General features: G+C 40.8%; 1 protein-coding gene across 1 annotated transcript; it reads left to right on the top strand.

Moving 5' to 3' along the window:
* Positions 1 to 1,362: 1,362 nt before the first annotated feature.
* On the top strand, positions 1,363 to 11,456 carry ptp4a1 (protein tyrosine phosphatase 4A1). Its single transcript, XM_048530906.2, has 6 exons — positions 1,363 to 1,472; positions 1,557 to 1,683; positions 2,791 to 2,883; positions 7,138 to 7,268; positions 8,366 to 8,440; positions 9,850 to 11,456. The coding sequence occupies exons 2-6, from the start codon at positions 1,579 to 1,581 to the stop codon at positions 9,965 to 9,967; spliced, it is 522 nt and encodes a 173-aa protein (XP_048386863.1). The 5' UTR covers positions 1,363 to 1,472; positions 1,557 to 1,578; the 3' UTR covers positions 9,968 to 11,456.
* The last annotated feature ends 9,334 nt before the right edge of the window (positions 11,457 to 20,790 follow it).

The raw sequence follows: 20,790 nt of genomic DNA, 5'->3' as shown, positions 1-20,790 counted from the left end.
TAAAGAGTTTATTTCAATGTTTTTGTTACTATTAGTTAGGCTTCTCTTCGGCATTTGTTTTAATGTGACTCAGGAAAGATTTTCTTTGGGGAAGTTGTGTTTTTCTGATCTTAGTTTGAATGTGATGCAACCAGATGAAATTGGGCGTGTTTCATTTATATCATGGTGGAATTAAATTCTTGGTGCAGTGTCAATGTTTGCATTAACAAACGTGCATGTTCTGAGATGCTAAACTATTGATTATGTCCTGCATATAGTTTTTTCAGTGCTTGGTGAGGCATAGTGATCCAGCTAAATTGGAAATTGAGGTCCAGTTATTGCTCCAGTACCAAAGATGCTCTGAAGACCAACTGATTTTTTTTTGTATTAATTTCTTTCCCTTGTCATTGCAGAGTGAAAGTTTGAAGAAAGTTTGATGTATTTTACCTGATTATATGTGCAGTGTAACATTCCATTGAAACCTGTCCAGCCAGTGACTTCTAGTTTACATTCTAGCACCTTGTTGCCAAAGAAACAAGCATAATTGTGGGTTCTGACAGCCTACTTGTGTGGAATTCAAATGTGCTGTAATTTGAAAAGATCGTACTCCTGAACATTGAAAACAAGGCCTTTTTCATTTTAAGAAGAATCAGTTAATGAGTTATGTTTTGAAGTCTTTATCAATTGTTGCTTGTGGAATCTTGGAAGTGTACAAAAGCCTCAAAAGATTGTGTTTAAGGTTTGATAGAGGTGGTGTAGTTTTAAGCAGATGTTGACAAAAGGTAATAAGTCCAATGGCTGCATCACACCCAGATTCATCATAGAATCCGTACAGTGTGAAAGCAGGCCCTTTGGCTGAACAGGTCCACTCTGAGCGTCCCACCCAGACTACACGTCTCTGAACACTACTGGTAATTTAGCATGGCCAATCCATGTAGTCTGCACATCTTTGGACCGTGGGACAAAACCCACGCAGACACGGGGCGAACATGCAAACTCCATGCAGTTCCCCAAGGGTCGAATTGAACCTGGCTCCCTGGCACTGAGGCAGCAATGCTGACTATTGAGCCATGGCAACCTGAGTTGCAAGCTGGCTATACAGCACCTTGAAGCTCACTTGGCTTTGTTGCTTTAAAGTAAACACTTTGCACAATGAAGAGAGCAAAGTTCTGACGTGCTCTATTTAACATTTCTGTTTTGTTTTTGCAGCAGTTCTGTGGTGTTCTAGGTCGCACATTTATGGAGTTTCTGAAGGGCAGTGGAGACTACTGCCAGGCACAGCACGACATCTATGCAGACAAGTGAACTGTAAAAGTCTACTATTATTCCACTTATTCCACAAGAAACCCCTCAAGCAGGTTACCAGCAGCTGGGAAGAATAATTCATCAAAGACCATATCTGGATGGGGTAACCAAGTGTGCTCTTTTTTTGTTGGTCACAGTATTACTGGATTGAAGATTTGCTGCTTGTCAAAAGCATCATCAAAAGCCTTGTACGTGCAAATATTCTGGTGGAATTTGACAAAACTGGACTTTTTAATTTACAGCTTTTGCAGGACATTCTTTTCACTTTATAGGTTTTGCGCTTTTTATAAGAAAATGGCTCGGATGAATCGTCCAGCACCTGTGGAAATTACCTACAAGAACATGAGATTTCTGATCACACACAACCCTACCAATGCAACCTTAAATAAATTCATAGAGGTGAGAGGTCTCTTTCAGGGTATTAAATATTTGACATTACATTGAGTTGAGTATTCTAAAGATTTCCTGAAGTTAAATGGAGTTAGAAGTTACTAAAAAGTGCACATATCAAATCTGAGATGCTATTCACCAAAGGCATAATACATATCTATTTGTAAGCAGAAACCTGCTTGCTAGTTAACAAATCAAACTAATAAACTGAAACAAAATCTAATGCTTATAACAACCTGGCTTTTGACCCCTTACACCTTCATCCTCGGATAGTTGAGGATATTTTTCTCCGGTACTTTGCTGAGACCCTTGGTTTGGCGTCCACTAAAAGGTTGAAGTAAGCCTTTGCAGGACAGCAGGATGCCACTTCCAGTTGACTGCTTCAGATGACATTTCCCACTGTAGATTGAGCAGCTGAGGGTCTACAGCAAAAGCTATGAAAAGGTAGTGAGAAAGGAGATGATGGATTCCCTGAAACCTGCGGTTATTGTTAAATATTGGTGATTGATTTTAAAAACAGTTGGCTAGTGTCTTTTCATACTTGTATCTGAAATGTACGTTTTTAGATATTTTAGGCAGAAAATTGACATCTGTTGTGGCTGTTAAATTTGTACATTTAAAAAGAAACTTCAGTGGAATCTGAGGTTTGAAACCACTGAATCTTGTTTTGGTCTGTTTTCCAAAAATATTTTCATTTCCCATTTTTGCACTCCCCCCCCCCCCCCCCCCCCCCCCCTCAGGGGGGAAAAAAAACAACAAACTTGCACCATACCTACGTATAAATTTGTTCTTTCCAATGTTCAGCTTTCTTCCAATTGGTTTAATTTTGAAAACTGAGGGGTGTGGTTGTTTTAATGGAAATGTTTACTGAATAACAATGTATTAAGTGTTTGTTTAACATGTGAACTGAAATAAAATACCTAGTTGCAGACACTTGTCTCCCTAATTATGATGGCAATTAAATAAGAAGAAACAAGATGTTTGAAAGCCTCAATCTAGACTTAGTATTGTTCCAAAATCCAGCTTTTCACACGTAAAAAGTGAAGCTAAAATATTGTGCACTTGTTAACCTCTAACTCCAAGATAGGCTTGTTTACTGTATTAACTTTTTTACAGGAGTTGAAGAAGTACAGTGTCACCACAGTAGTTAGAGTATGTGAAGCAACCTATGACACGTCTCCAGTTGAAAAAGAAGGCATTCAATTTTTAGTAAGTACAAAATAACTTGTCATCTGTGTTTGTCTATAGGGCAAAAAGCCCATTTTCAGTCCAATATATTCAGTGACGATTGAGGTCTCTCCTTTCAAAATAAGCTGGTGGCTCCAATTCAAACTTGATTCTCTGTTAGAAGATTTAACATCAAATTCCGTTACCCTCATTAATTTTGGGGTGTCATTTATTCACTGTTGTGCACTATTCCTGACCTGTACAGCATGCTTGACTGCTGCATTAATCTATCATAGCATATCCCCTTTGAACAGTTTATTTCAGTATACTGTTGCAAGCCTGGGACAGAAGTTGACATTTTATTGTAGCAACTTCGATAGCCTACTAGTATTGCTGCACTGTTAATTTAGAGATCAAGATAACATTGGGACCTGGGTTTGATTCTTGCCATAGCATTTGATGGAGATAAGAAAGTGTGGACCAAAATGAACACAGCAGGCCAAGTAACATCTTAGGACCACAAAAGCTGATGTTTCGGGCCTAGACCCTTCATCAGAAAAGGTGGATGGGGAGAGGACTCTGAAATAAATAGGTGGGGAGGCAGACCGAAGATGGATGGAGGAAAAGATAGGTGGAGAGGAGAGTATGGGTGGGAGGTAGGGAGGGGAATGGTCAGTCTGGGGAGAATGGACAGGTCAGGGGGTGGGATGAGGTTAGTGGGTAGGAAATGGAGGTGGGGCTTGAGGTGGGAGGAGGAGATAGGTGAGAGGAAGAACAGGCTAGGGAGGCAGGGACAAGCTGGGCTGGTTTTGAGTTGCAGTGGGGGGAGGGGAGATTTTGAAGCTGGTGAAATCCACATTGATACCATTGGGCTGCAGGGTTCCCAAGCAGAATGAGTTGCTGTTCCTGCAACCTATGGGTGGCATCATTATGGCACTGCAGGGTGCCCCAGGATGGACATGTCGTCTAAGGAATAGGAGGGGGAGTTGAAATGGTTCGTGAGTGGGAGGTGCGAACCAAGCGTAGGTGTTCTGCAAAGTGGTCTTCAACTCTCTGCTTGGTTTCCCCAATGTAGAGGAAGCCACAGCAGATGCAGTATACCACATTGGCGGATGTGCAGGTGAACATCTCGATGTGGAAAGTCACCTTGGGGCCTGGGATGGGGATGAGGGAGGAGGTGTGGGGGCAAGTGTGGCACTTCCTGCAGTTGCAGGGGAAAGTGCTGGGTGCAGTGGGGTTGCCGGGGAGTGTGGAGCGGACAAGGGAGTCTAGGAGAGAGTGGTCTCCAGAAGGCAGACAAGGGTAGAGTTGGAAAAATGTTTTGGGTGGTGGGGTTGGATTGTAGATGGCAGAAGTGTCGCAGGATGATGCGTTGTATCCAGAGGTTGGTGGGGTGGTATGTGAGGATTTATGGGGATTCTCTTTTGGCACTTATTGCTGGGGAGGGGTGTGAGGGATGAGTTACAGGAAATGCGGGAGACACAGTTGAGGGTGTTCTCGACCACGGGGGACAGGGGTGGGGGGTGTTGCGGTCCATGAAGAATGCGGACATCTGGAATGAATAGGAGTGGAATGCCTCATCCTGGGAGCAGATGTGGCAGACGAGAAGAAATGGGAATAGGGGATGGAATTTTTGCAGGAAGGTGTGTGGGAGGAGGTCTATTCTAGGTAGCTGTGGGAGTCGGTGGGCTTGAAATGGACATCGGTTTATAAGTGGTTGCCTGAGTTGGAGATGGGGGCGGGGGTGTCCAGGAAGGTGAGATGTGTTGGAGATGGTCCAAGTGAACCTAAGATTGGGAAGGAAGGTGTTGAAGTAGAATAACTGTTCGAGCTCCACTTGGGAGCACAAGGTGGTGCCAATACAGTTATCATTGTAACAGAGGAAGAGGTGGGGTTTAGGGCCAGTGTAGGTACGGAAGAGGGACTGTTCCATGTAACCTACAAAGAGGCAAGCATAGCTTGGTCCCATGCAGGTACCCATGGCCTTCCCCTTTGTCTGTAGGAAGGGTACATTCCAGATGTCCTTGTTCTTCAAGGATCCCCCCCGCCGCCGGGCGTTCCGGAGAGACCACTGTCTCCGGGACTCCCTTGTCCACTCCACACTCTCCTCCAACCCCACCACACCTGGCACTTCCCCCCACAAATGCAGGAAGTGCTACACTTGCCCCCACACCTCCTTCCTCAACTCCCCCATCCCAGGCCCCAAGATGACTCACCACATCAAGCAGATGTTCACCACATCTGCCAATGTGGTATACTGCATCCGCTGTACCCATTGTGGCTTCCTGTACATTGGGGAACCCAAGCAGAGGCTTGGGGACTACTTTGCAGAACACCTACACTCAATTCACGATAAACAACTGCACTTCCCCAGTGGCAAACCGTTTTAACACCCCCTTCCATTCCTTAGACAACACGTCCATTCTGGGCCTCCTGCATGCCATAATGGTGCCACCTGTAGGTTGCAGGAACAGCAACTCATTCCGCTTAGGAACCCTGCAGCCCAATGGTATCAATGTGGATTTCACCAGCTTCAAAATCTCCCCTCCTCCCACTGCAACTCAAAACCAGCCCAGCTCGTACCCACCTCCCTAGCCTGTTCTTGCTTTCACCTATCCCCCCCCCCACCTCAAGCCGCACCTCCATTCCCTACCTTCTGACCTCATCCTGCCCCCTCGACCTGTCCGTCTTCCCCAGACTGACCTATTCCCCTCGCTACCTCCCCACCTATCTTCTCCATCCATCTTCCGTCTGCCTCTCTTCCCTGCCCCCTACCCCCCTCCCCCACTTATTTCAGCATCCTGTCCCCATCCCCCTCTTCTGATGAAGGGTCTAGGCCTGAAACATCAGCTTTTGTGCTCCTAAGATGCTGCTTGGCCTGCTGTGTTCATGCAGCTGCACACTTTATCTCAGAATCTCCAGCATCTGCAGTTCCCATTATCTCTGATAGCATTTGATGGAATTTGAAATCAATAATAATTTGGAAACGTGAGTTTAGTGATGATCACAAACCATTGCCAATTGTCAGAAAAACCCCATCCTGTTCACTAATGTCCTTTTAGGAAAGGAAACCACCATCCTTGCCCAGTCTAGGCTACATGTGACTCCAGACCACAGCAATGTGGTTGATGCTTAACTGCCCATAGGTCAATTAGGGATGGGCAATAAATGCTGCCTAGTCAGCGATGCCCTCATCCCATAAATGAATTTTCTTTTTAAAAAAAACTAAACTAACCTTGGCCAGTAGACTTCTGGTACTTGTGTTTGAGTATAGATTGGACTGATTTTTTTAAATTTTCCTAATAGCCTGTTCAGAGATGTTATTTATACTTGGAACCAGTGGGACTTGAACCTGGACCTCCTAGCTGAGATAAGGACATTACTACTGCAACATAAGCTCTGTTGGACCAGTATTTGTTTTAAGTAATGGGATATGGACCTTATCGGCAAAAATGGAACTTATTTGCTTTCTCAGTGCAGAAAAATTATCATTTTGACTCCAAATAATTAATGTTGTAGAATGGTTAAGAGTCACTCTTGCTATGGATTTAGAATCACTTGTAAGGATGACATTTGGCTTTTCTTTTTAAAAAAAAAACTGAAGAACCAGATGGAGATCAGAGATAATGGGAACTGCAGATGCTGGAGAATTCCAAGATAATAAAATGTGAGGCTGGATGAACACAGGCCAAGCAGCATCTCAGGAGCACAAAAGCTGACGTTTCGGGCCTAGACCCTTCATCAGAGAACCAGATGGATGTTGCTTTCAAAACTGCAATTTTATGGTTTCATTACTAATACTAATTTTTGAGATTTGTTATTTAACTAAATTGTACTTCAGGCCTCTACATTACTAATCCAGATACATAATAACCATGTTAGTGTTCATATTCAGATGTGGGGAAGGTTTGGGCAGTTTCTGACCAATTCAGATACAAATGCTGTGCATTTAATGCTTTTTCTGAAAATGCTTGTCCATATAATGGAAAAGTTACATTTTTTAAACAATATTTACTTTGAAATTCCCCATTTCCCCAGTGGGGGTAGAGCAGCTGATTCTGTCATGACTTTTCTTGTCCAGACTTTCTGGAAAATGCACTGGGAATGGAATTCTTGTATGCAATATGTTAGAATCCTTGTCTTTATCAGCTTATAGGATCTGTCGTTTGAGACAGCGTTGTGAAATTTAGCTGAAAGATGTCCACTAAAGGTGCCAGGAATGGCTTGAGTAAGGGTTTGATGTAAAGTGGTGAATTGGTACATGAAAATGCAATGAGAACTTTGTTTCTCCAACAGGACTGGCCATTTGATGATGGTGCTCCACCTTCCAACCAGATTGTGGATGATTGGCTGACCCTTTTGAGAGCTAAATTCCGTGAAGAGCCAGGTTGTTGCATTGCTGTCCATTGCGTAGCTGGTCTCGGACGGTATGTACTATTCTTTTGGCTTTTATTGCATGTTTTTAAATACAATGTTTGTAAATCAGGCAGGCTAGTGTAAACGTGCCAAATTAACTTGTTTGTCACAGTGTAGTTCAGCTTGCATTTGTGTACTAATAGAAACTATTTTGGAGAGGAATAAAAATGAAGTCTTGGAATGAAGGAGTAATTGTTACGCCACAATCTGCATTCAATATTCTTTTAATCACACAGTTAGGCTGTAATATGTGATTAAGCTGAAAAAGTGAAATTTCCAGAATACAACAGAGGCAGCTGAACACCCTCAGTCAAACAGGGGGAGAGGATATAAAGTCTGAGAATAAAAGGCTGTTGGAGGTGGGAACAATGTAACAGTTGTGGCTGTTTGAGGGATGCTGCTGGTGTGGTTGAATACTGACAGCTGGGTCTTTCATTACTGTGGGGAGTATAGCATTGAAATCAAATTTGTTTTCTATCCTAAGAATAGATTCAGGTAGCTTATTCTGTTTTCTGAAAGGACTTGAGTAAGTTCAATCAGAAGCATGCTTGATGATGACATGGGCAGGTTGCAAAAATGGAGAAATCTGCCAATCAAAGCCTTATTCCCCAAGGCTGTCCTAACCCATTCATGCTGTTGCTATTACTGTGCTTCAGTGTTGCAGCTTAACATCTATTCATTGATATCTTGTGGCACTGCTTATAATCAGATGCTCGGAAATGGCATTCTTTTCAAATTATTAATCTTCTGCCATCTGCTCCTTAACTACTTAGGGCTATCTTTTGTTCATGTCATTGTCCTTCCTAATGCATTTTAGTTCTCGTGTCAATTTGCCACCAACCCGCTTAACAATTCAGTGTAGTTACAGTGCATGGAATTGGGCAGATACTGAGGTGGGAATTAATCATGTTGCACTATATTGAACCTTGGTCATAAGTTAATACCCTTGCCTCTGAGATCAGTGTGCAGCGCACAAAACTGGAAATGTTAGTCTGGCCCTAGATCTGTTTACAAGTATAAATTCCATGGGGCAATTAACAAAACATGTCTGGATTTTTCATGAAGTGAAAGTGACATTGCTTGGTATTACTTCTTTCCCTTCATACAGAGCACCAGTTCTGGTGGCATTGGCACTGATTGAATGTGGAATGAAGTATGAAGATGCTGTTCAGTTCATTCGACAGTAAGTAAAGTTTGAGATTGTCATTCCCTTTTGCCATGTTGTCGATGTAGATGCTTGAATGATATTTACTTGAACTCCAGAATGGTGTTTATTCATTCATGGGGTATTGGCCACCCAGCAATGCCAACATTTATTGTCCATTCCTAGCTGCCCTCGAAGGTGGTGGTGAGCTGCCATCTTGAACCATTGCTGTCCTTTTGTGTAGACCTGCAATGCTGTTTGGAAGAGAGGATGTTGCAGGACTTTGGGTCAAAGTCTGAAGGAGCAACCATTTATTTCTGTCAGCATAAATGATGGCTTGGAGGAGAAGCTGCAGCTGGTGGTGTTCTGCATCTGCTTCTTTCCACTTGTAGATGGAGGTGGCCCTGGGTTTGGAAGGTGTTGTCTGAAATGTTTGTGAATTTCTCCTGTACTTCTTGATGGTAAACACTGCTGCTACTCTGGTGGTGGAGGGAGTGAATGTTTGTGAATGTGATATCAAACAAGTCTGCTTTTTGTTCTGGATGGCATCAAACTTGTGTTGCTGGAGCTGTCCAGATCCAAGCAAGTAAATTATCCACATTATCCCTGATGGCTTAATTTTTAACCTTTGTTTAATGTTTAAATGAGGTAAGTTGTCTAAATTCAGCTTGAACTGTTGTCTGAAGTGCTCGGTTACTTTGAGTAGGTAAGAAATTACAATGTTATCAGCAGGTAGTTGGTCTCCTGTGTAACCAGTATCTCAATCTGAACTTATGCACATGTCCCTCAACTAGCAATCTCTTATACTTGCAAGTCTGGAAGTCTGATTTTTGTGCTGCTTAGTCTTTTATTTTCCAACAAAATTTGAATTTGTTAGCAAGTTGCTAGCTGGGACCAAAGACTTATCAATTTACCACACTGTTAGTATGCTGTCTATATTGCAACCTGAGCAGCAATATTTACTCAATTTTCTTGCTTCAAATGCTTAAATGAGTTTTTGTTATGTAATTTATGGTAAACCTAATCTGTGCTCATTATGACCAATGCATTACTATTTACTTTGCCCCCTCATCCAATCAACATACTCATTCCTTTTCCTGTTTAATTGGTGCACTTTGAAGTAGATGTACAACTTCAGTCCATTGTTTCAGCAGCCTCCTTTCTAGATTGTAAAATTAGGTGTAATCCATGATTTTAAAATCAAAGGTTATCATGAATGTTTTTCGTAATCCTTATTTGCAAATGATGCTTAAATTGGAAGACATTTATGCTGAAACCCATGTTGTTACATCAATATTGAACAGAAATATCAGCATATTTGAGGCTAACTTCTTTCAGAACATGAAGGACCTTGAAGAAACGTGGCCAAAAATTAGGTCAATTTTCAATTGTGCAAAGGAAACTCACCATGGGAGCATTTTTAAACTTTTTTTACTTTTATATTGCAGAAAGAGACGTGGAGCTTTCAATAGCAAGCAGCTGCTGTACCTGGAGAAATACCGTCCTAAAATGCGTCTGCGCTTTAAAGATTCCAATGGCCACCGAAATAATTGCTGCATCCAGTAACATCAGAGGATTGATCACTTTATTCATGTGAAGGCAGAGAAGATGGCGAACTTGGGCAGTTCAGCTGGGGAGCGCAAAATATCAGATGTGCTTATAATATAAACTGGTGCTTCTGTGGGAGTTGGAGATAGTGTTGTTTTTAGACCTGAAATTCTCTTGCCTTCAGATTCACTCTTTTGTGAGCTAAAATGTTGCTGCTGTATGCTTCTAAACTAGAACAAGAGGGTCCTTCCCCAATTGGGTTGAGTTTAGACTCTTGACTCATTACAGTTAACATGGATGTGAAATACAGCATGTGTATACAGTGTAGTGCACAATTGCTGTTTACAGATGCAAAGTAAAGATATACTATGGTTAAATTAAGCACTTGATTGTGCCAGATATTTTTAAACCAGGTTCTGAAATGTGAAGCTGGAATCTTTTGAACAGCAAATTTCAAACACCTTTATTCCCCTATGGTATCCCCATGCCCTCTTCTCCAGCTTTGTCTTGAGTCACTTGAATTGTGAAACTACCATTAACTTTTCAATATCTCTCATTGAAAATTATCCTGAATGGGACAATGTTACATGAATCTTGTCCACAGCTCCTTCAGATGAGTGTCCTGCACGTTAGTGTCAAAGATTTAACTTGGCTAGCTGCTCTCTACACTTCAACACTGTTTACATGCCCTCCCACAGTCACATGAGAACCAATTGCAGCACAGCAGTATTGCACCTAGGTTTCTTTTTTAGACTTATCACTGACTAAAGTCATAATAGTTGTTTTGAATGCCCTCATTCTGACGTATATTACCTTTTTGAAAAGGCTTGCAACAGTGCATTTAATTGTTATAAATCATGTTACATACCATTAATTTCTCACCCCACTATGCAGTTGTTAGTGACAGAAAGGGCATATCAGTTAATTAGCATGTACACCTTTTTAAAGTTCAGTGTACATAAGCACACTTGGGTTTAATTTTCAAAATAAAGCCTTACAAGAGAACACAGGCACTCCACAATGATCTTTAGAAAGGGCCTGAAACAAATTAGGAAATGGGAGATGTTTAATATTAGTGTATTGCCTTTGTCTTGTGCAGAAAATGAATATTGGGGTTTGTCCAAGACATACCAAGTAATTTTTTAAAAGTAGAAATGCTTTCTTGTAGCTAAATTCATTGTACAGTAACTTTCTGAAACTTGTAATCTTTCTTTTGATGTATTATTGGAAGTTTACCAATTGTCAGTGTGATTTTTGAGTTTCTGCTTAAACTATGCAGGCCCTGATGTCTAACATTTTGTATGCCTTTTGAATGCATAATACTTGGATACCTGATCATTTAATTATGTAATTTGATGCAATGTTGTATTAATGTTAGAAATCATATTTATACTGTCTTGGGAATGTGTGGTATAGTTGTGGGAAGAGTAATTTGCCAGTATTCACCAGCTTGTTTAAAATCTAGTGCGAGAGCTTGTCATCTGAAATAAAATATGGGGGAAAATAACACGTCTTTGTATTTTGTTGGTGGTCAGTACAATGATGTATTTTCCTGGTAGATTTATACTTGATGCTGTCATTTGTACATGACTCATACCAAACTCATCCATGTCAGTATGCAGTGAGGCATGGACTGAGAAGCAAATAGGTTTGGCACAAAAGTACTGGTAAAAACCTGTCTCCAAGAGAGTCTAATCAACTGTCCATGACCATTAGCATTGCTGAATTCCTTATCAGTGACTTGCCCACCTATAGAAAGACCGATAAGTGCAAGTCAGAAGTTTACTATGGGGTGAGACCCTTGCTACCTGACTCACCAAAGCCAATCCAGCACTTACAAGATGCAAGTCAGGGTAATAGACCTTGTGTACTTGAATAGGAAAGGTTTGGAGGAATATGGGCCAGGAGCAGGCAGTTGGGATTAGTTTAGTTTTGGATCAGGTTAAGCATGAACTGATTGAACCAGAGTCTGTTTCCATTCTCCAGGACTCTAGTGAATCTTTCACTATTTTTGAGCCATAACACCATCAGTCCTTTGAGCAGAATTAGGCAGTTCAGCTGCCATTTGATCATGACTAACTTCCAAGGTCATTTTCCTGCCTTCCCTGTAACCCTTGATCCCTTTACTAATCAAGAAGCCATCTGTTGATGTCTTGAAGACACAATGACTTGGTCTCCACAACCTTTTGTGGTAATGATTTCCACAGATTCATCACTGATTCAAGAAATTCTTCATCGTCTGAGCTCTGAAGGATGTTCCCTTGGGCCTTGACACTTGCACTAGTAGGAGAGATTATGTCCACAGCCACTTTGTCAGACTTCTCAGTTGGCTATAGGTTTCAATGAGATTCCCACCACCCCAACTTTCCAAACTTGAGTACAGACCCAGAGTCCTTTGACTGCTCCTCACACAACAAGCCGTTAATCCCTGGGAACATTCCTGAGAGCTGCCTCTGGAACAACTCTTTCCCTACAGGATCCAAAACTGCACTCATTATTCTAAATGTGGTCTGACTGGAGTGTGCTGCTGCCTCAGCAGTTTGCTACCCTTAGAATGAATACTAATAGTGGCAGTTACGAAAGCAAATACAATCTTAACATTAAGAGGACGAGGACTCAATTCCCTTTTGTCCTTCAGATTTCCAAGGCCTTTCCCCAGTTAGAAAATAGTTTGTCCCTATTTTCCTGGCAAAGTGTTCACACTTTTCCCCCAAATTGTATTCGATTTGCCAATTCTTTGCCCTGTCTCCTAGCCATCCAAGTCATTCTGCAGACTTGCTTCCTCAAGATTACCTGCTCTTCCACCAATCTTTGCTACATTTGCAAAATAGCACAATGATGCCCAGTTCCTTCATCCAAATTGTTAAGGTATAACATGAATAGTTGTCCTCCCAACACTCCCTGTAGAATTCCAGTTGTCAATGGATGCCACTTCTGCCAGTCAGCCAAACATTAATCCATGCTCATACCTTGTCCTTAGCATTGTCTTATTTAGCAGCCTCCTATTTGGCACCTTGCCATGCCTTCTGGAAATCTAAAAGGATAATGCCCAATAGTTTAACTTTAGCTAACTTGCTCATTACCTGCTCAAAGAAATCTGACAGATTTATCAGGCTTGACATGTCAGGATGTAACAATAGAGACCCAACTTCAAATTTGAAAATGTTTGTTTTACAAAAGGCTCATATAATATTCATCTTTAATGGGCTTTTTAAAAAGAAGTCATTGATAGGATGTGGATGTTGTCTTCAATGTGGTGGTGAGCTTCCACCTTGAACTGCTGCAGTAATGTAATCTTATGATGGAAGGAAGATCATTGATGAAGCAGCTGAAGAAATTTGAACTGTAAACATACCCCTGAGGAACTCTTGCAGTGATGTTTTGAGCTGACATGTCCTGAGCTTGTCTTGGACTTACCCACTGGCAGGAAAATGCTTATCTCTACTTTCACAATTGATTTTTAAACAGTTCAGTAAAATGTTTCTGAATATACAGACTCACCTTTTAACAAATGTTAATATACCATTAATCCTAGTTATTTTGGGTACATATATTACTCTACCTTTTAATGATCTGTGTACATGGACTCCTGAGCCTCTGGATGAAATTCCTCTTTGCTTTTCACTTCCTCAGTAATACCCTGATCTATTTGCAGCCATGTTAGTGGGCATTACATACCTGCGATGACTCTATCAGAGTCTAACGCTTAATTGAAGAGAAATGTTGCTTTTTACATAGCTGTGTTGTGCTACCCTATGCAACTGTTTCATTTCTCTGCCAGCTGCAACTTTTTCCCTTTGTGGTAACCTGCAATCCCCAAAGGTCATAGATGCCTTCTGAACTGTAAAATTCTGTTTGGCCTATGGTGCCAGTTCCAGCTCTTCGAGAGAAATACTTAAATCCCATTGCCTTGCGTCTTCCTCATAGTTCTGTAAATTATTTGTAAATCAAGCATACATCCAATTTCATTCTGACATTTTCCTGTTGAACTTGCTTCAACCACTCTTTCATGTAGTGCATTGCAAAAGACACATTGCTTGGTGTGTATCTTACATCTCAACATCTTTCTAATCCTTTGCTAATTAACTGGAATGTATGCCATCCAGTTGATATTACCAATGGAAGCAGTTTATTCCTGACCTACCGTATCAAAACACGTAATTCTGAATTTCCACTTAACCTCCCCAGATGTGACGAAAACAAGCATGGCTCCTCCTACCTTTACAGTTGAAGGATCTCATCCTGATATCATCTCATAAAGATGTGTGGCCTCACTGTTAGCCTTGGTCTGGCAGGCCAGGGTCTCTGGAGAAAAGGTCCTTACAGAAGGGCATGAGTCTCTAAAGTGGGAGCTCAACCTAAAACTTGTCACTTACAGTTCTTGTCAAATGACTACAAAATGGCAATGGCAGATAAAACTGTTATGATAAATTGTATTATAACATTTTACATATTATATTTGTGTCCACGATTCCTTTTAGTTAGATGAAATCACAAGCACAGTTAACAGAAATTGATGACATTGGCAGCCATTTACAATTGAGATTATACCCTTTTTTTCAGAAATGAGACTGCCAAATTCATTGGAGTCCTGGAGAATCCAACTGGATGTGTTAGTGCTGTAATTGATTGGGGAGCTGATAAACACATTGTTAAACATGAAAGATCAAGTCCAGGTGAAAAATGTCTTTTTTCATCGAATTTGTATGGTTTCATTTGCATGTGACACTTCTCATTTTGATTTTGGAACGACTTTTCATTGGCTGTTGTATTCTGTTTCATAAGCCTTCAGCAAGCTCCACTTCGGTGATGTCTGACCAGAAGTGACATCAGATTTTTTAACTGTTCTTGTTAATTATTAGGTTATATCTATTCGTCAGTTCAAAATTGCTGTTTTGATTCACTTGTTTCTGCCAGAAGCTAAATTATTTCGATGTTTGCAATTGATTTAATAGTCTTAAGTCCTTAATTTTTAAACTTGTAAATACTCAGTTGTTTTTTGTCCATACACGTCATTCCTGTTGAGCATCTAATTTTTAACTTATCATTTCCTCAGAACTTTGACTGCATTATTTAACCCCTTACATTGTTGTCTACAAATGCATACTGATTGAGATTTGTTGTATGATTTGATTTTAGAGTATTAAGGAAATTACATTTCATATCATCAGCTTGAAAAGTGAGACACAGTCACAGAACAATATGAATTTCTGGAGCACTATCTCCTAACAGGCTTCTGATGATAACATGTGAGGCTGGATGAACACAGCAGGCCAAGCAGCATCTCAGGAGCACAAAAGCTGACGTTTCGGGCCTAGACCCTTCATCACCCTCTCTCTGATGAAGGGTCTAGGCCCGAAACGTCAGTTTTTGTGCTCCTGAGATGCTGCTTGGCCTGCTGTGTTCATCCAGCCTCACATTTTATTATCTTGGAATTCTCCAGCATCTGCAGTTCCCATTATTTCTGATGATAACGTACTCTTTTCCCCCTCCAAACATGAGAAGATTCAACATTTTTCATGTGCTTCAATATACTGCATCTATTAAAATTAACTAATTGCAATTATGAAGTTACAGAATGAGACCAACTCTGGAGGTAGTGTTGCATCGTTTACTCAAGTTCAATTTAGGTGAGTTCTGGAGACTTCTGTTGTTTTGCAGCCTGTAATTTTTCACTCATTCACTCGATATGAAATTGTGGATTAACAGTTGCAAAATAAACATTGGCTGTTATTTCCATGCCTTACAGTGAGCTTCAGTGTGGAGAAGGAGCTTATTTGCATTGATGCAAACTATACAATATCGCTTTCTGTGACTTAGTCCTAAATGAAATACTTGAGTTTTAGATTTAGCTTTAGCCTGACCAAACAGTCCTTGGATAGGTATATGGATGATGATGGAATAGTGCAGGGGGATGGGCTTGGATTAGTTCACGGGTTGGCGCAACATTGAGGGCCGAAGGGCCTGTTCTGCGCTATATTGTTCTATGTTAATAATGATCAGGATCAATTTAGCACTGTTGTGACTTATTGCCTGATAGTCAAATATACCTTAAATACTCTATTATACTGTTTGAAAACAAAAGCCAGTAAATGATAGATAATAAAGTGTGAAGCTGGATGAACACAGCAGGCCAAGCAGCATCTCAGGAGCACAAAAGCTGACGTTTTGGACCTAGACCCTTCATCAGAGAGGGGGATGGGGTGAGGGTTCTGGAAAAAATAGGGAGAGAGGGGGAGGCAGACTGAAGATGGAGAGAAAAGAAGATAGGTGGAGAGGAGAGTATAGGTGGGGAGGTAGGGAGGGGATAGGTCAGTCTAGGGAAGACGGACAGGTCAAGGAGGTGGGATGAGGTTAGTAGGTAGGAAATGGAGGTGTGGCTTGGGGTGGGAGGAAGGGATGGGTGAGAGGAAGAACAGGTTAGGGAGGCAGAGACAGGCTGGGCTGGTTTTGGGATGCAGTGGGGGGAGGGGAAGAGCTGGGCTGGTTGTGTGATGCAGTGGGGGGAGGAGACGAACTGGGCTGGTTTTGGGATGCTGTGGGGGAAGGGGAGATTTTGAAGCTGGTGAAGTCCACATTGATACCATTGGGCTGCAGGGTTTCCAGTAAATGATAAAGGGCCATAGAATCACGTCATTTGTGATACATTATGGATCTTTATGCTTCTACTTTAGATTGATAAAAATTATGTACTATTTTCCAAGCCTATTTTTCTGAGCCCTCTTTCCCACTTAAATTAAACTACACGAACTCTCTCAACACAGTACTTTCTTCTTCATTGTACATAATTGCATACACAATTTGTAATAACCCCAGCTGATAGTAATACTGGACAAGTTGGATGTCTGAGTGAAATCTGGTTTGATAGAACACAAGCTCTATTTTTTGTGATTTGCTTACTATGGTGGTTAGTCACTGAACATATATACAAGAAGCTGTCAGTGTATTCTTAATAAAAGAGCAAAGTTTATTACATAAGTGGAAAAATAAACTATTTCACACTCAGTAAGGGCTATTTGAAACAGTTATTACAACTATTGGAAATAAGGACTCACTCTTTTACGCTCAAAAACAGTAACCTTACAGATACTCAAACCTCAGCCAAGGGTCATGCTATTTCGAGTGCATGAGTGTACTTAGTTTCTTTCTGTCAAACATCAATGTTTACACAATGCTATCTTCTTTAGTTCATGCCTCATGATGAGATCTTTAAACAAACTGCTAACACAGCTCATTTATTCCTTAGTGCATGTTCCTTAACTCCATGCATTCAACAGCCTTGTAGGATATCGTCTTTTCTGCCATAATAAAACTTATTGATTCTGGAGCTTTTTTCTTACTTGCGGCTAAACTACCCAAGATTTCCTTTCTTCTGCCCTGATTGTTTTGGAAACTGCTACTATCACAAGTCTTTTCTGTCTTAATTATGTGTGTCTGTAAATAATCTGCATGCTGACTGACCTTCTGCATTATCCATTTTTCTCAAATAACTTTTCCCTATCACTAACTGTCTGAGTCATAGGACACCTGGATGCTTGACAGCAGCTTAATTTCTTCTCTCTTCTTACTGTCTGTTTTCTAAAACAGTGAAGTATTCTTCTCAGATAACAAAGTGTGGAGCTGGATGAACATAGCAGGCCAAGCAGCATCTCAGGAGAACAAAAGCTGACGTTTCGGGCCTAGACCCTTCATCAGAGAGATGAAGGGTCTAGGCCCGAAACGTCAGCTTTTGTGCTCCTGAGATGCTGCTTGGCCTGCTGTGTTCATCCAGCTCCATACTTTGTTATCTCGGATTCTCCAGCATCTCCAGTTTCCCATTATCACAAGTATTCTTCTCAAGCATTTTTAAAGCTTAATTTAAATGAATGTAAACTCATTTCCAGACAACACATTTCCTCTCACAGAACTCAAAAATGAAACTAAAACTACCTCTCCATTTGTTAACACAGTTTCAAATGTAAATCAAATTAAAGCTATGATATGGTTTTGACCACTTCCAATCCTTTCAGATTTGCTAACCTGGAATATTGTGTCCAGTTTTTGTCTCCTTAATGGAGAAAGAATGTGCTGGTACTGGAGGCAGTTCAGAGGAGATTCACCTGGTTGATTCCAGGGATGAATGGGCTGTTGTACAAGGAGCGGTTGAATAGCTTGAGCTTTTATTAACTGGAGTTTGGAAGAATGAAGGGGAATCTGATTAAGGTATACAAAATGCTAAAAGAGATTGATAAGGTGGGCATTGAACAGATGCTTCCCCCTTGTGAGACAGTCGTGCACAAGAAGTCATAGACATAGAGTAACAGGGGCTAGGTTCAAAACTGAGATGAAAAGAAACTACTCTCAGAGGGTTGTGAATCTGTGGAAATTATGACCCCAAAGTGCAATGGAGGCAGAATCAATCAACAAATTCTAAAACAAAATAGAAATGTTTCTGATGACAAGCAGGATAAAGAGCTATGGGGAGCAAGCAGGAAAATGGAGTTGAGACCAGCATAAGATCAGCCATGATCATGTTAAATGGTGGCGCAGGCTCGAAGGTCTGAATTGCTCACTCATGCTCCCAATTCCTATGCTCCTATCCTGCAGGTTTTCCACTTATTGGACTAAATTGTCTTTCTGTGCTGACTGAAAGGGAGGTCCCACAGCCTTTTGGTTTGCATATACCTTAGGTTTTCACTACTTTAATTACATCTTCAACCATTCCAATCAAGTTTGTCTGTTGTGACTTACCCTTAGCAAATCTATGCCAGATGTCTTTGATCAGGTGAAAACTTCTATATATCTAGCCACAAGGCTTAATTGTAGACTGTAGTAATTTTGTATCAACAGATGTTGAGCTACCTGATTTATAGTACCCTTGTTTCTCTCCCACACCTTTATTAAATAGCAGAGTGACACATGCAAGTTTCCAATCAAAAGGAATGGTTACTGAATTCAAGAGACCTACGAATGATTATCATAGGGTATTTGCTTTGTTCTCACCTACTTCTTTTTCAAACCCTAAGTGACCCTGGAACTGAAGATTTGTCACACTTTATTCTCGCTATTGTCTCCATTATTATTATTTTACTTATGTTAATTTTGATGAGTTCCTGTCCCTAATTTGATTTTCATTTATTTCAGATGAATGACATGCAGGCTGCCTCCTGAATTGCAAATTCTGATATGAAATAATTGTTCAGCATGTTTGCTATTTCCTTATTTGTAACGATGAAGAATCTAATTTAGATTAGATTCCCTACAGTGTGGAAACAGGCCCTTTGGCCCAACTAGTCCACACTGACCCTTGGAGCATTCCACCCAGAACCATCCCCCTATAACCCACATACCCCTGAACACTACAGGCAATTTAGCATGGCCAATCCACCTAGCTGGCACATCTTTGGACAGTGGGAGGAAACCGAAGCATCCAGAGGAAACCCACGCAAACACAGGGAGAATGTGGAAACTCCACACAGACAGTTACCCGAGGCTGGAATTGAACCTGGGTCCCTGGCGCTGTGAGGCTGCAGTGGTAACCACTGAGCCACCGTGCCGGTAACTTCAAGGGCCCTACATGACGATCTCCTCAATTTTAATATAATAGGAAGGATTTTTGCATGTTGATTTAGACTTCTCTGTCAAGTTTCTTCCTGCACCCCTTTCAATCATAATTGCTATGTTTTTATCGCTGTTTGCTTTCCTTTATATCTTTCGGACACAAAATTGTATACTTTTTTTCTTAGTTTTATGTTGTTTCTCATCTCATTAGACATTATGATTTTTTTTAGTAAATAGGACTCTTTCTCCTTAGGGATATAAATTGATTCTATATTGAATTACGTCCATTTCTAAACACTTCCATCATTTAATCCATTAATAGGTTTGTCCACAATACCGCAGATAGTCTCTGCCTCAACAGATTGAAATGTGATTTTTCTAAATCTAGAATATGAGTAGCTGTTTTGAATTTTTGACTTTGAACTGGATTTTATCATGATTGGTATTAGATGAATGTTCATGTTCTTTAGGCAGTTACCTAAACCTGCCACATTATTCATCATTAAACCTAATGTGACCTTTTCTGTTGTTGGCCCAAGGATGCATTGCTGCAGAAAAATGATGCAGGCATTCAAGAAACTCACTACCTTTCAGATCCTAAATTGATATGAAAGTTAACCATCCCCCATTTAAATTTAAATTTAAATTGATTCTAAATTTAATGTTTGTGTAATAATTTACCAGAACACATCAGCTTTCACTGGTCGTTTATGCAAATAAAGCCTCTGGTGACTCATAGGTTGAGTTACTTGTTGCAGAATGCCCAACCTATTCTTGTGGCCACATCATGCCTGCTTCAGCTGGGTCATTGATTGATGGTAACTGCCAGGCAATGCCATTAACATGAAGTGAAGGTGATTAGACATACTTTTATTGGACATGACTTTGTCTGGCACTTCTATGACATGAATGTCACTGGCACGTATCAGTCAGGCCTGGATGTCATTCAAGTCTTACTATAAACAGAAATGGGCTTAATTATCCAAGGAGTTGTGACAGAGGTTTTTTTTATGCTGAACATTATGAAATCATCAGCACATATCCCCATTTCTGATGGAGGGAAGGTCACTGATGAAGAGGAACTCCTATAGCGATATTCTGGAACTGAAATGGCTGACCTCCAACAACCACTTTCATCTTTCTCTTGAGATTCTAACCAGTAATACTAGTAATCACCCTGATTCCCATTGAATCCAATTTTGCTAGGGCTCCTTGATGCCACACTCAGTTAAATGCTGCCTTGATGTGAAATGCAACGACTTTGCCCTAACCTCTGAAATTCAGGTTTGAACCAATGTTGT

Source organism: Stegostoma tigrinum, chromosome 4 (genome assembly GCF_030684315.1).
Source record: "Stegostoma tigrinum isolate sSteTig4 chromosome 4, sSteTig4.hap1, whole genome shotgun sequence".
In the NCBI taxonomy this organism is placed as follows: domain Eukaryota; kingdom Metazoa; phylum Chordata; class Chondrichthyes; order Orectolobiformes; family Stegostomatidae; genus Stegostoma; species Stegostoma tigrinum.
Note: the sequence above shows the minus strand (reverse complement) of the source record. Positions and strands in the feature narration are given on the sequence as shown.

Coding starts and splice junctions, on each gene's coding strand:
- ptp4a1 (XM_048530906.2), top strand. CDS start 1,579: ATGGCTCGGATGAATCGTCCAGCACCTGTGGAAATTACCTACAAGAAC. Junction 7,269..8,365: donor TGCGTAGCTGGTCTCGGACG/GTATGTACTATT, acceptor CCCTTCATACAG/AGCACCAGTTCTGGTGGCAT. Junction 8,441..9,849: donor GCTGTTCAGTTCATTCGACA/GTAAGTAAAGTT, acceptor TTTATATTGCAG/AAAGAGACGTGGAGCTTTCA.